We start from the raw sequence: 12,926 nt of genomic DNA, 5'->3' as shown, positions 1-12,926 counted from the left end.
CATGCTGCAATAGGAAGACAAAACAGTGATCTTATTTTCCTCCCGAGAGAAGGTAAGCCGCATGCAAAATTAAACGATTGCTTTGTTTGGCTGAAGATAAGTTCTATATCCAACTCTTTATTGAGTAAATATTTTAGTTTTGTGTCGTTGTTTACATACACGCACAGTCGGTGTTTGCGGTCATTGAAATGTCGAAGCAGTGTTCAAATATTCTTTCTCTTCACGCAGACTGCTAATGGGGAAAGACGATCGCTCAAAAGACAGAAAACAACATCTGCTTCCATTTTTGAAGCAAACAAGGTCGAAGAAATCCTCAAACCTTGCGCAGGTAGGCAAATATTGTGCAAGTCTTAGTCTGCTTGCACCCACACATAAGCTTAAATGCATCGTGTCCGGTCGAGACGGGTGACTAATTTCAATGTGAAATTTACCCATTGTAGGAACTAGTTTTAAAGGCTACTTTAGCCAGATATTTCAATTTTCAAAAGAGATTCTAATGCGATCATACTGCTCAAATAATTTGCTATAATAATAAATTTATAATACTTTCAACGAAGTAATAAATCGACCTAGAAGCTTATTTGGTTTTCAGAATGCGTGTTTAGCGGCATGCTGGGTGTTAATGTGAATGTACTAAGACTACCAACAGCTGCCAATGAAGATTGCAACTTTTTCCCGTTTTATTAATTGAAAACAGAAATTTGACAGGTCTTTCTGTTGATGGTTAAAGCTGTTCTCGACAACTGAACTCTGTTGCCGATATTAAGCTGAGCGAACAAATCAAACCACAGGAATATGCAAGAATGAGGAAAATTTAAATTCATAGTGTCGTTTTCTTGTGTTTACTTTTCGGTGGAACACAGACATCAGTGTGAATTTCAGAAGTTCCTTCCAGGTTTTCTTAAGACTTAGTAGATGTAATTGACAGAAACTTCGCTTCATCACTTACAAATTTAAACAGCCTGTATTCAACTCTGTACAGTACAATGTATTTTCGTAGTCACCCTTCTGCTAAACGATTTAAGCGCTTATGTAAAGCAAATTTGCGTTGGCAGATGTTAATTGCCATCGTTTTAAATAACATTAAATTAAACCACAAACACTTAGTTTTTAAGTACATGCGCATGGATCTCACAAAAGCATAAAAAGACGGAAAAATATAACGCCCGGGCGGAGTATGGGGTGTGGACGTCTAGATGTTGCTTATACAATGTAGACGTGTTAATAAACCGCTGTACATGTTTACCTTGCTTGCTTGCTTGCGGTTCGCACTGTTAGATTTGCTTGCAGTTAGTGTCACTCCATTTTGCTTGCGGTTAGCATCACTCCATTTTGCTTGCGGTTAGCGTCACTCCATTTTGCTTGCGGTTAGTGTCACTCCATTTTGCCTGCGGTTAGCTTTCATTTGTATGTTACCCTCCTGAAAACCACCTTATGGTGATTGGAGGCCTCCTCTTAAAATATTATGTATTATTATTATTATTATTATTATTATTATTATTATTATTATTATTATTTAGGGTAACTCCATATTAATAACTACTTAATAACCGAGAGTGAGGTCGTTATGGGAAAATCTCAAACTGAGGACTTGCCGTATTGACTGAGCGATAGCGAGGTCAATACGGTAGGCCGAGGTTTGAGATTTTCCCGTAACGACCGAATGGTCGAGGTTATTAAGTTGTTTATTATATGGCTCACGAATATAGAAAATCATTCGAGCAGAAGTCGTCAATTTACATCCGGCAATGCGGGCATTTACCGATTCATTAATCATCTCAAACCCAGGGCAGAACTACCCAGTCAGTGAACTTCACCACTGTATTATGTATTCCGTTAAAGACACACATTTCTTGGGAGAAAAGTGACTGTCACAGCCTCAAAAAGGTATTTTAGTATCGTGGTACCACAAGTTGATGGGGGAGTTTTTCCGACTTTTGTGGCGAAACGTCAACGCATACAGAAAAGACAGAAAGTGCTTCAAAATTGTCCAGACCAACGGTCTTTCGGTGAAAGAAAATACTAATGCTTCAGAATGCACTTCTCAAAATAAGCTTAACTCGATCTTCGCATTCGCTTTCGACAACATATCTTCGCCTTCTTCATTGTGGGATTTATGGATGAACTTTTCAAGCCTTGTGAGCGTCTGCAGTTATCAGAAGCACTGCTACTGACAGAAACCACCTGATTGTTTACATCTGATGATCCTGGAAGCTGATTTACACTTGCTTGTGTTAAAGCGAGGGAATCTATTTGATGAGAACTTTGACGGAGTTCAATACTTCGGTAATTGTTGTGACTAAGACATCATGATAACTTAATAAGTTTCTTCGTGGTGTTATGCTCAGGATGCATGACAGGTCTGCCGATGGTGTTTTACACTTAGCGATTTTAGCTTAAGACTTGGCAAACTGTGATTGTTTTTCACTAGTGCCCGCCAAGGTTACCAGCTGGTAAGTCATCTATATAAATTTTATTAAGGAAATACCTCTAAACTTTTAGCTACTTACATTCTCTTACTGATTTTAATTGGCTTTCATCGTTTCAATGCACTTGAATTTTCAGAATCGGGCTCTTCCTAATTTGCATAATCCGTAATCAGCCAGTGGGCATTACGGCTGGATAATGACCGCTCAGATCTCACTCTTAGCCAATCAGAGCGTGTGTTATATCGGCCACCAGCCAAAGCCATATAATAATTTATATTACTGTTCATTATATGTAGTTTAAATTTTTGGCATTTCAGCAGTTAGCAGCACGGTGGTACAGTGGTAAGAAAGGGCACAGTGGCCTGGGTTCGACTACCAGTGAGTGCAAAATTATGTAGTTCTTTTTCGTCATAAAATAGTTACAAGACTTAAAATTTGAAGTCATATTTAGTTGACATAGTGTTTCTTCATTTAGGAATCCGAGACGAAGTCAACCCTCCATCTACACCCATGAGGTAGAAACACCCTAAAGACTCCTTAGCTTAGGCAACCAGGCCATTTGAAAACTCATCCTCGGATAAACCTATCCAAGGGGAGAGAGGAGTGGGTGCAAGGCTGATTTTTTTTTTTGGGGGGGGGGGGGGGGTACTTCCATAAATTTCGGGTAGGTGCAAAGGGTCTTCAATCCTGACCCTATTTAAGAATGAAAGACATGAAAAATGGCACCCTGTTTAAGGCCCAAACCTGAAAAACAACACCCTATCGAAAGGAAAATCCCAAACAAAAATTATAGCACATGAACAGGCTGGCTTTATTTCATTTTAGAAGTTAACCGAAGGTTCAATTCTGAAAGATCATTTGTTTTTCATTTGGCTGGGCATTTATGCATTTCAGCTTTAGCTGATACAATTTAGGTACCCTACCTAAGGATCAAAGTGGGAACACAATGGGTGAGTTCAGAAAATGTCCATACCCTACCACGGGCAGCATGAACATTTTAACCTCCCCTTGCCTTCGGAAATTCCAAACTGCTCTACCCCCCATGCCTTCCGAATTCCAAAATCATTAATCCCTCGTGCCCTTTGGAATTTGTGATTTTTTTTTTCGGACCCTTTGGAATTCCTGTTTGACTGCCTAAAACTTCCACCGAATGGGAAACTTGTGCTTTTTTCCACCTCCAAGAAAATTCTGCTGACAATTTACGGTCAAGCAAACAAGCAACTCAAGTTTGTTACACCGTAGCTTTCCCTTCTAAGTGTAGTCTTGAAGTTGCTTACCACCAAATAAAACTTTTCGTTTTCATTTCATTGGCTTCAGATTTTCAGGAGAGTAGATCATATTGATACCAGTGGAAGACAAAAGTGAAGTTCACGATGTGCTGTCTCTCTTGCCATATTGAAAATTGTGTTCATTGAGGAACTACTGACAACTAGTAATGCAGCCAACGAATCTGTCAGGTGTTCCATTTGGAAACGAGAGACTGGTGCGAGTTTTTCTCACAGATCGACAATTTTAGATCGGAAAGAAACACAGACTTGTTTTATATTTTAATAATCTATCAACTAATTCATCAACTTTAAGGCCTGTTTGATGTGGAGCTCACCACACAATCCATCCACTCACTTTTCCACGTGATCGCTAGCACCTGCCTGATCGATCTTTATCCTGCTTCAGGGGTCAGTTTGTGCTTGATAATTTACAAACTGGAAAAGTTATCAGATGAGGGATTTCAAGAGTAGCTTTCATCGTCAACCCCCTATGGAACTTCAGAGCTGAAACCCCCCCATGCGTTTGGAATTCCAAACTGCATTATCTTCCCATGTCTTCAGAATTCCAGTCTAAGAAACCCCCCTCTCCCTCGGAATTCCAAGATGCCACCTGTGGTATATTTTCTGGAATCACCCAATGCCAACAGTGGCAATAATGATAACCTACTGAAGGATCAAGAACCTCAAAAACCCTGCCCTATCCCGCGGCACATACCTATATATAGCCCACCCCACCCCCCCTCCCCCCCCCCCTCCGGGTGAAGAACCCTTCTAAACTCTTTGGTAACTCATGACTGAGAAGTATACTCTGTGAAATTTTCATGACTAAAAATGTGTGGTTTTAGAAACATCTTGTTCCTTGAGTCTTCTTCATTCCTCACTATGCAAGCAGACAAAAGGAGTGACTCTCCATAGTGCCATTACAACCTTGACTTTGATTGCTTTTAAAAAACAATGGAAATGAGTGGGAGTAAAACACCAGTGACTCGCATGAGCCACATTTTTGTTAGCAAGGCATGACTCAACTGAAAGTCCAATATTTTCGGACTTCAAATCAGATCTTGCCAGGGTTGCTCATTTCAATGTTCCAGAAAATATCTATACCCACCCCGAGGAGGGTTCTTGGAAATGCCATGTGGGGGAGGGGGAAAGGAGCTCTCTAAAACCTAAAATTAGGAACACCTAATTGAACCAAAACTTGAATTTCCAGAGGGATGGGTGACAGAGGGGTCAAGCCAAAGAACCCACCATGGGAGGGGTATGAATATTTTCTGGAACTACACAATTTAAAACAAATTTTAGATCTGAAAGTAAAGTTTGGTTTTGTAACTTGAAGTTCGTAACTTAGTGTGTCTGTGCATGGTTTGTTTTCATGCTAAGGCTTGGTTTCATGTCACCAGCATACCACTAATTTTAGCGCTCAGTGACAAGTTTTCAATCAATAAATGAACTCGACCATAAAAATCAGTGAGCATTTTCGAAATCGAGGGGTTTGCAGGCAAGCATTCTCTCCCTTGCCTCACCACCCCCTGTTTCTCCATTTTTTTTTTTGCTCTTGGTCCAATTTTCATTGTACCCACAACCAGAACGTGGATAAGCTCTTTACACAGGAACGCTTGCTACCCAGGCTAACATGCCACAGAAATGTTAAATGGGCTATTTGATTGTCTAAATGTACATGTAACAGAATATTGTTTCACTGTTTTTTTAGGTTAACAAAAATTAAAGAGTTTGTATTATAAATGTTAAAGGATATAACTGATTTCTGAATAAATTATCTCCCCCACTGTATCTCATATTTTCATTATGGAAAGTTTCAAATTGTGTGAATTATTTTTGTTATTGACAGCTTGCAAAAAACTGTTTGTACTTAGATGTCCACATTTTCCTAATTCCAAAGCATTTATAAAATAAATGCTATTTTGTAATATGTACTAGTCAGCTTCATAAAATAATAAATAACCAAGCGGACATTAAACTTGTCCAGTACCCTCGATTATCATTGTCCCGTTGATTTACAGACAGTGCCTCCTTTTGTTGATTCTGTATATATACGTTCACATTCTGTTCATCATGCGATAATGATGGTTATTGGTACTTTGAACATGAAAATCTCGAAGCTGTGTGAACTGAATCAACTAACATCCACATGACCTGCAGACCATGCATGTGGGCACCAGCCAACAAAAGAGCAGCATGGTTCATAAGAGTGCTAAAAACACTCTGTATTGTATGTAGCTTTAATTTATTTTCCAAAAAAAATTTCGACTTTGATACTGTCTGTCTGGACTCTCTTTCTGTTCTTTTCTACTTGCCCACTGTTTGGCTCGTAATCTGTTTATTAAACAATAGATAATCTCCCTATTGTTTATGTTAATCCTTTTCACTAAGGATACCCCCACTAAGGTATTACAACATACAATGAAATTTAATCTAGTAATGTACTTGCATTGTCTTTTTATGCAATATATCCTAGGCTTGTATCTTAGCAACAAAGTGAAAAAAATGTTGGCTGATTTTTTTTAGCAAATTGTGGGATTTCCTACACGTATTGTTGTAACTGCATGTACAAGTGGGCTAATAGTATACTGAATTATCAATGGGTACTTGCCCAGTTTCATGATCAGTTTCTAGTCCAAATACACTCGGACAATTTGTGTTACTTAAGATATTATGAGAGAATCCACCAGAAGTTTGATTAACAAGCAGACAAAAACTTTGTACCAAGATTATTTACAATGTATTGCAAACTTCGATGCCACTGTTTTAAATATCTTCTCAAGAGAAAATTATCATTTCTAACAACACCAGATGTCGGAAACAAATGTTGAAGTTCATATGAAACACTTGAAAGTACCAGTGAAATGAAACTGATATTTTAATTACCTGTGTTTCCACAATTTCACTGAACTTTGAAATTTTTTTTCTCAAGTTCCATGGGACATTATATTGGTGTTATTTCAGGCAAATATTTATGTCTTAAGTTTTCAGAAAATGTAAAAAGGACTGTTGTAATACTTAAAATTATTCTGCAGGTCAGGTACATGTACAAGCTGGTTTTTTTGTCCACTTAAAACTGATATGCTCGATCTCCTATCAGATTTTGTGTTATAAATAACCTGAGTGTGAACCTTGCCAGCACTTGGACAAATTTTGTTGTGTGTTTGTTTCACATTACACTCCACATAACATCTGCATGTTTTAGACCTGACTCTCTGCTGAGCATTATTTAGTTAGCACAATTAAATGTTAAATTTTTTAGTGATATTTATCCCTGGGCTTATATTTTCCAAACAATGCTTTTTGTTAAGCTTGTTTTTTGAGTCATGAGGTAAGAGGAGGGGGTTGGAGGGGGCTAATGTTGTAAGTGAGAATTTTCTGGGACCACACAGTCCTGTTCCGAAATTACCGCTCTGAGGGTAATCTTCTAACTTAACAGCTGCTCAACAATAACGCTTTAAATCTAGCATATAAAGTGCGTGTTTGTAAATCAGACTTTGACTGTCATGCTAAAGACTATATCTAACCGATATGTTTTAGTAACTAGAAAGAGTTTACAGTACAAGTTTTAATTAAAATGCTTTGCTAATTTACATTCCTTTATTAGGCTTGATTACAGCTAAAATTTAGATATCTGATGACAATAAAATATTAGGAACATATTGTATGTACAGCATCAAGGTAATTAAACAGATTTCTGTGAAAGGAATGCCTTGAGCTATTTTCAGGGTAACAAACATTTTTAACACAAGAACTAGTAATTAAATGTTAATTCCATCTGTGATCGAACACAGCTATTTAATTTGACCTCCATGTGCGTGAGTTGGGTTTGAATACTTTTGAGTTGTCATTTAAATCAATAATACATGTAACAGAGATGTCAAGACATTGTATTTAAAGCTTAAAATTAATTTCATTTACAAATCTGTCAGTAGTGTAATTTAAATAGTGACACAAAATCTTCAGGTCTGCATGTTTTATAATTTGTCTGACCATCTTGTTTAATTTTAAAGAGTGAATACTGAAAACAGGAAGACTTATTGAAAATTTTTCATTAACATGCTCATGAATTCTTTATGAGTTACAATGGTTTTTTTGAAAATGAACTAAGAGACAGATTGCACAAACATCTTTTTAGAAATAGTCTTGCTGCCAAAGAGTTTCAAAATGGGGTCGGCTGTAATTCACAAGAGAAAAGCCAGCTACCATAGCCCACAAGGTGGAAGAAGTAAAAGTGGCATGGTAAGAGAAAGGAAAAATAACTTGATATAAATATATCTGAATTTCATAGACAAGAATAAACCATCATTATGTACAACCAATTTGGTGTACAATACTGAAAGAAAATAAATTGAAGGTCACACTGTAGCTCTAGGTAGATTATGAATTTCAAGTTGTTGAATTTTAGGGGATCAACATTAAGTCTGAATAAAACTATAGTTTCAATATTGTTTTCTAAAACACAAAATAATCTTTTTGACATTTCAGTAAGTCATGGATTAACAGTGTTTTCAAGTATTGTTGCTCTTTACATTCATTCTTGCATCTTATGGAAGTAACATTGTATTTCATTTTTGATAACACTCTGACTTGAAAGTTCTTGCATCACACGAGTTGGTACTGTACCTGTATGAAATAATGTTCATGCACAAGATATTATAACTTTAAGGGGTAGATATGAAGGTTAAATATGTAACATAATTCCAGCACAAATGGATAAATTTTTATTGTCAGTAACAGGGAATTACGAAGCAAGGAACTTTTAATTCAAAGTTAGTTACGTCGTTGAATATTATTTTCTTTTTCAGATACTTGTAAGCTTAGGATTTACTTGACTTGCTCTGCTGATATGCAGTCATTTGTAATTGCTACTTTATTTTAAATATGGTGGATGGTGTTGGGAGTGTGGGGGTGGGGGGTGGGGGGTGGGACCTGTGATGGAGTGCAGGGCATGATGGTCTGCTGATCAGAGTGCCGTGCTGGACTCCAGATTGAGCAGTCCAGGTTTGTGTGCTGGTCTGGCCCATTGCATTGATTTCTTGGGTGATTCTTTAATCCCCTAGTGCTTCTTTCCTCCCTGGTGTCTAAAATTACAAATTATCTTAAAGCTGCAGCACCCGGACAAATGTGTGACAAGTTAACATACACTGTAGCCTAGTTGTTAATTTATGTCACTAACAATAAGTGAGATAAGCTCTGGTGGTGACTGGGCCACTTGATCCAATCAAGACTTTGCCTTTTTAGACCCCATTCTAGACTATGCCCAGCCCCTCTTTGGCTTAGTCTGTTGCATGATGCAAAAAAAAAAAAAAAAAGTGAGAGAAAAATGGCTGCTTGTCATCCCCAGATTTTGTTCAGCCATTTTTCTCTTGACTTTTTTGCTTGTCATGTCATGCTCAAGCGACAAACTCAGCCAAAGAGGGGTTCCTCATAATCAACCCCATTCAAACATTGTCTTGCTTAACAAAAAGGTTCAAGGTGAAAATAACCATGATTTTGTTTTTGTATAATTTGTTATTTTATAGAGTCCTGATCAGAGTAACCATCGTGCAGGAAACGCTCATCAAACAAGTACCTTTGGTAGTGGATACCTGAGGTAAAACCAAATCTGCCCTGGGATATTATTCATCACAGTCAACCAAAGATATTTACGGGTCAATAGCCCATGAGGCAAAGCCGTATGGGCTATTGACCCATGACCTTTGAGGGCGAAGGGTCTAATTGTTTTAGTATCACCCAACTAGTCGGACAGAAAAGGCAAAAGTAGAGTTAGCAAATGCAAGTTGAAGAAATATTTATTTGAGAATAAAATGAAAGAAAGTGTCACGCTCGATTGCACCAATTTTGCTACTCAAGGACTATTACTAATAGTCCTCTAGTAGCGTAGCCAATTAAAATGCAGGATTTGCGTTAGTCCACTAGTTGGGTGATACTCAACTATGATTATCAGTTGAGTAAGGCACGAAGGAAGTTACGAAGGTTACGAAGTTTTGGCCTTCTAAAATTATTGTGTTGTCAGGGGCAACTTACCTCATCTCTGTTGGTAACAATATCAACAGCCGTTGGTCGCCTGTCGTGTCGCCTACAATTTTGGACGCTTTGCTGCCAATGACATCAAAGGCTGACAAGTTGCCAATGGATACGGAGCCAGTTGCTCATGACAACAACATGATTTTCAGGTTAAAACTTGGTGACCAAACTTTCGTCCTGCCTTACTCAACTGATAATCGTAGTAAAAGATGGAAAACTTGTTTTACTGCTTTTTTTCTCTGTACATTCAACTTTTAAGTCACACTTTGATGATAAACTTAGCCCTAGCAGAAGCAAGCAGATGGAGGCTGTTCACAATTGAGAGCACCAAGACTTTGATTATTCATGACCAGTCTGCTTAAAATGTGTTATTTACCGGTATGTATTAATTAACCTCTTTTTGCCATAAAATACTTATTTCTATTAAAATATTTATTTCTCTTTGTTTTCCAGTAAAAATGAACTGATTTTAAAATACACGGAGGGGAAACCCCTGGTACGAGTCCAGCAGGTATGTAATAAATTATAACTAAATTAGTATACAGTTGAACCTCGATTATCCGGACTCGTCGGGACCTTGGTAAATAGTCCAGATAATCGAGAGTCCGGATAATCGAAAACATGAATATTAATGAGATAGATATGTGAACAAAAGGTATACAGCAAAGAAAACATCATTTTAATTGTGAAATCTACACAGCCTGTATGTATTTGCAAATAAAAACTTTCAGTTCAGGTATTTACAAAGGTCTAAAATGTTCAAGCACGTTTGTTTGCTTCAAAGACTTGTAGCTTGATCGCATTGCGAAGTCCATCATTCGTCTTAGGTGCATTAACTGCACAGTGTCAATATCGTTCTGTGATTCCATCCACGACAAGCATTTTTTGAAACATTGCACTGCCTCTTTAGTCGATACTATTTTCTCGTCCTCGCCCTCATCTTCCTCAGCGCTGCATACACTTTCGCTTTCCGTCGAATCTCCGACAACGGTGGCTAAGATCTCTTCATCATACATCTGCGGTGAAGTCGGGAGCTCGTTTTCCAGTTAAGCCAGTCTTCCACATCGTGAGCATTAGGCATTTCCTCATTGTCAAGTTGCTGTACATGTTCCAACATTTCGACCATGGACTCAGCGATATTATCGCACAGGATAATATGCTGTTTCAACAGTGTTTTGAAAGGATTATTGGGCTTTTTGCGACTTTGAGTTTTCAAGATCACAACTAATTAATATTCATGAAAAAATTGGGACCAGAGAAAAAAGTCCGGATAATCGAATAGTCCGGATAATCGAGGTCCGGATAATCGAGGTTTGACTGTACATACATTTATAAGCTGATGAAAGTAATGATAGTGACATAAATTAATGTACATAGAACTTACTTCTTTAACCAAAATTCTTTCTCTTGTTCTTATTATTATAATGATATGATTTAACAGAGAACCCACTGTTACTTTTCATCCATTCATTTACAACCTGCAATCATGGACAAAACCTGTTGAGACAAAGACATATCAAAGCAGCTGTCCTGAAACTGCAATGCGAAAACGCGGTCCCCAGCCCAGAAATGCCCCCTCTCACTCTCCCTCCTCAATGTTGCCATTTTTTTTTTTGGAAAATATCTTTTGCAATGAACCACTCATGCACAAAGCAACATTGAAAGAGAGAAAGGGCAAGGAAAAGTAGGTAATAAGAGTGCAAATGTCTCATAAGTGTACATTTGACTCAGGTGTCTCAACAGTTTTTTTCCATGATTGTGGTTTCAAAATCAGATTCATTTTATGCTTCCTTGAAAATACTCTTGTTTATTTAAGGTTGGGCCACTGTGGTCTTGACAAATGCAAATTTTAAATGCAAAATAAAAATAGCTGAGAGAAAATCCAGTCAGATCGAGATAAGTTGAATATTAAATGTACACTGTTCATAGTGATGCAAACTTGTGTTTGAAACAAAGAAATATGTCTGAGCTTTGGGAGGTGCGGTCCCCTCAAGGTTAGTGCGTTCCACTCCGGAGGGAGTGGCCCAGGATCGACCCTGGTGAGCAACAACAACAACAATGCTTTGTTTGCTCTAGACACTTAATGTGCATTTGCTAAGAAAATTACAATAACTTAGGGAAAAGATATGTGCTAAAGTCGAGCCAGGGGTCATTGTGTTGTGTCTTGGGCAAGACACTTAACTCTCACAGTGCCTCTCTCCACCCAGGTGCACAACTGGGTACTGGCAAACTTAATGCTGGAGTGGGGGAGGGGGGGGGGGGGGTGTGATGAACTAGCATCCCATCCAAGGAGGAATAGAAATACTCCTGGTTGCTCTATGCTACAAAAACCGGGATAAGCTGCAGCCTGATGAGCCATTTGGCTCATATCCAGACTTAACCTTACTTGATCTGCAGCAAGGACAGCAAGGGTAGCAACTGTATATAGTGTTAGTTGTATTGTAATAAATTTATTGGAAGTAGTGTAAGTTTTAAGTAAGTATAGCGTAAGTATATTATTTTGTAACTATAAACAGAGGTGCTGTAAGTAGTGTGAGTGTAAATCCTGTAAATAAAATGGAATTGCAAAAAAAAAAAAGCAACTGTATATACTCCACTGACCTTTCATAGATTCTACAGTGTACTGCCCATGAAAAAATACCGTGTTGTGTGAGTGAATTTAAGGACGGTTCAATTTTCTCATAGTAACGGTATCCAGTTTATGGTAACCACCAGCCTACAAATTCTGAATTTGTCTTTTTTTCTGTCACCATTTTCTAGAGGGTGACAAGCATTCTTCCAGGAACTTTACCGCAGCTAGGTCCTGATAGACACCATGGCCAGGTACTGTTTCTCCAAACCTTTATTTCTGTTGCAGGGCTCAAAAAAGTGTCATCCAGTCGTCCGGGACGAGTAGATTTTCTTACCGGGCAAGTAACTTTTCATTTACACTTGCCCAATGGGCAAGCAATCAGGCAAGTCATCTGCCAACTAATTCAAAAAAGAGCAACCTAAGACTTAGCCATGGCAAGCAAAATTTTAGAGCTACTTGTCCAAAGGATATGCTGTAATTTTTTTTTTTCCGAGCTTGTGAATGTAAACCTAAACCTGTAATAATAAACCTAGAATTGCCAATAAGAAAATACAACACACATAAAAATTAAATACATAAATGCCTGAAAACTATAACGAAACAGGAGAAGATTATAAATGTTTTCAA

At 37.9% G+C, this 12,926-nt stretch overlaps 1 protein-coding gene across 1 annotated transcript in view; it reads left to right on the top strand.

Annotated features, from left to right (window-relative positions):
- The first annotated feature begins 14 nt into the window (after positions 1 to 14).
- LOC110065634 (dual specificity tyrosine-phosphorylation-regulated kinase 4-like) overlaps positions 15 to 12,926 on the top strand; it is a 28,774-nt gene continuing 15,862 nt past the window's right edge. Inside the window, exons 1-6 of the mRNA XM_089270843.1 lie at positions 15 to 52; positions 229 to 328; positions 7,836 to 7,939; positions 9,223 to 9,293; positions 10,181 to 10,238; positions 12,488 to 12,550. Coding sequence (XP_089126969.1) covers positions 7,865 to 7,939; positions 9,223 to 9,293; positions 10,181 to 10,238; positions 12,488 to 12,550 — 267 coding nt within the window. The 5' untranslated portion in view covers positions 15 to 52; positions 229 to 328; positions 7,836 to 7,864. The remainder of the gene's footprint in view (positions 53 to 228; positions 329 to 7,835; positions 7,940 to 9,222; positions 9,294 to 10,180; positions 10,239 to 12,487; positions 12,551 to 12,926) is intronic.

The sequence above is a fragment of the Orbicella faveolata genome, unplaced genomic scaffold (genome assembly GCF_042242905.1).
Source record: "Orbicella faveolata isolate gen_17 unplaced genomic scaffold, um_ofav_v1 contig_34, whole genome shotgun sequence".
NCBI classification, from domain to species: domain Eukaryota; kingdom Metazoa; phylum Cnidaria; class Anthozoa; order Scleractinia; family Merulinidae; genus Orbicella; species Orbicella faveolata.
The sequence above is the reverse complement of the archived record's forward strand: the minus strand, read 5'-3'. Positions and strand labels throughout refer to the sequence as shown.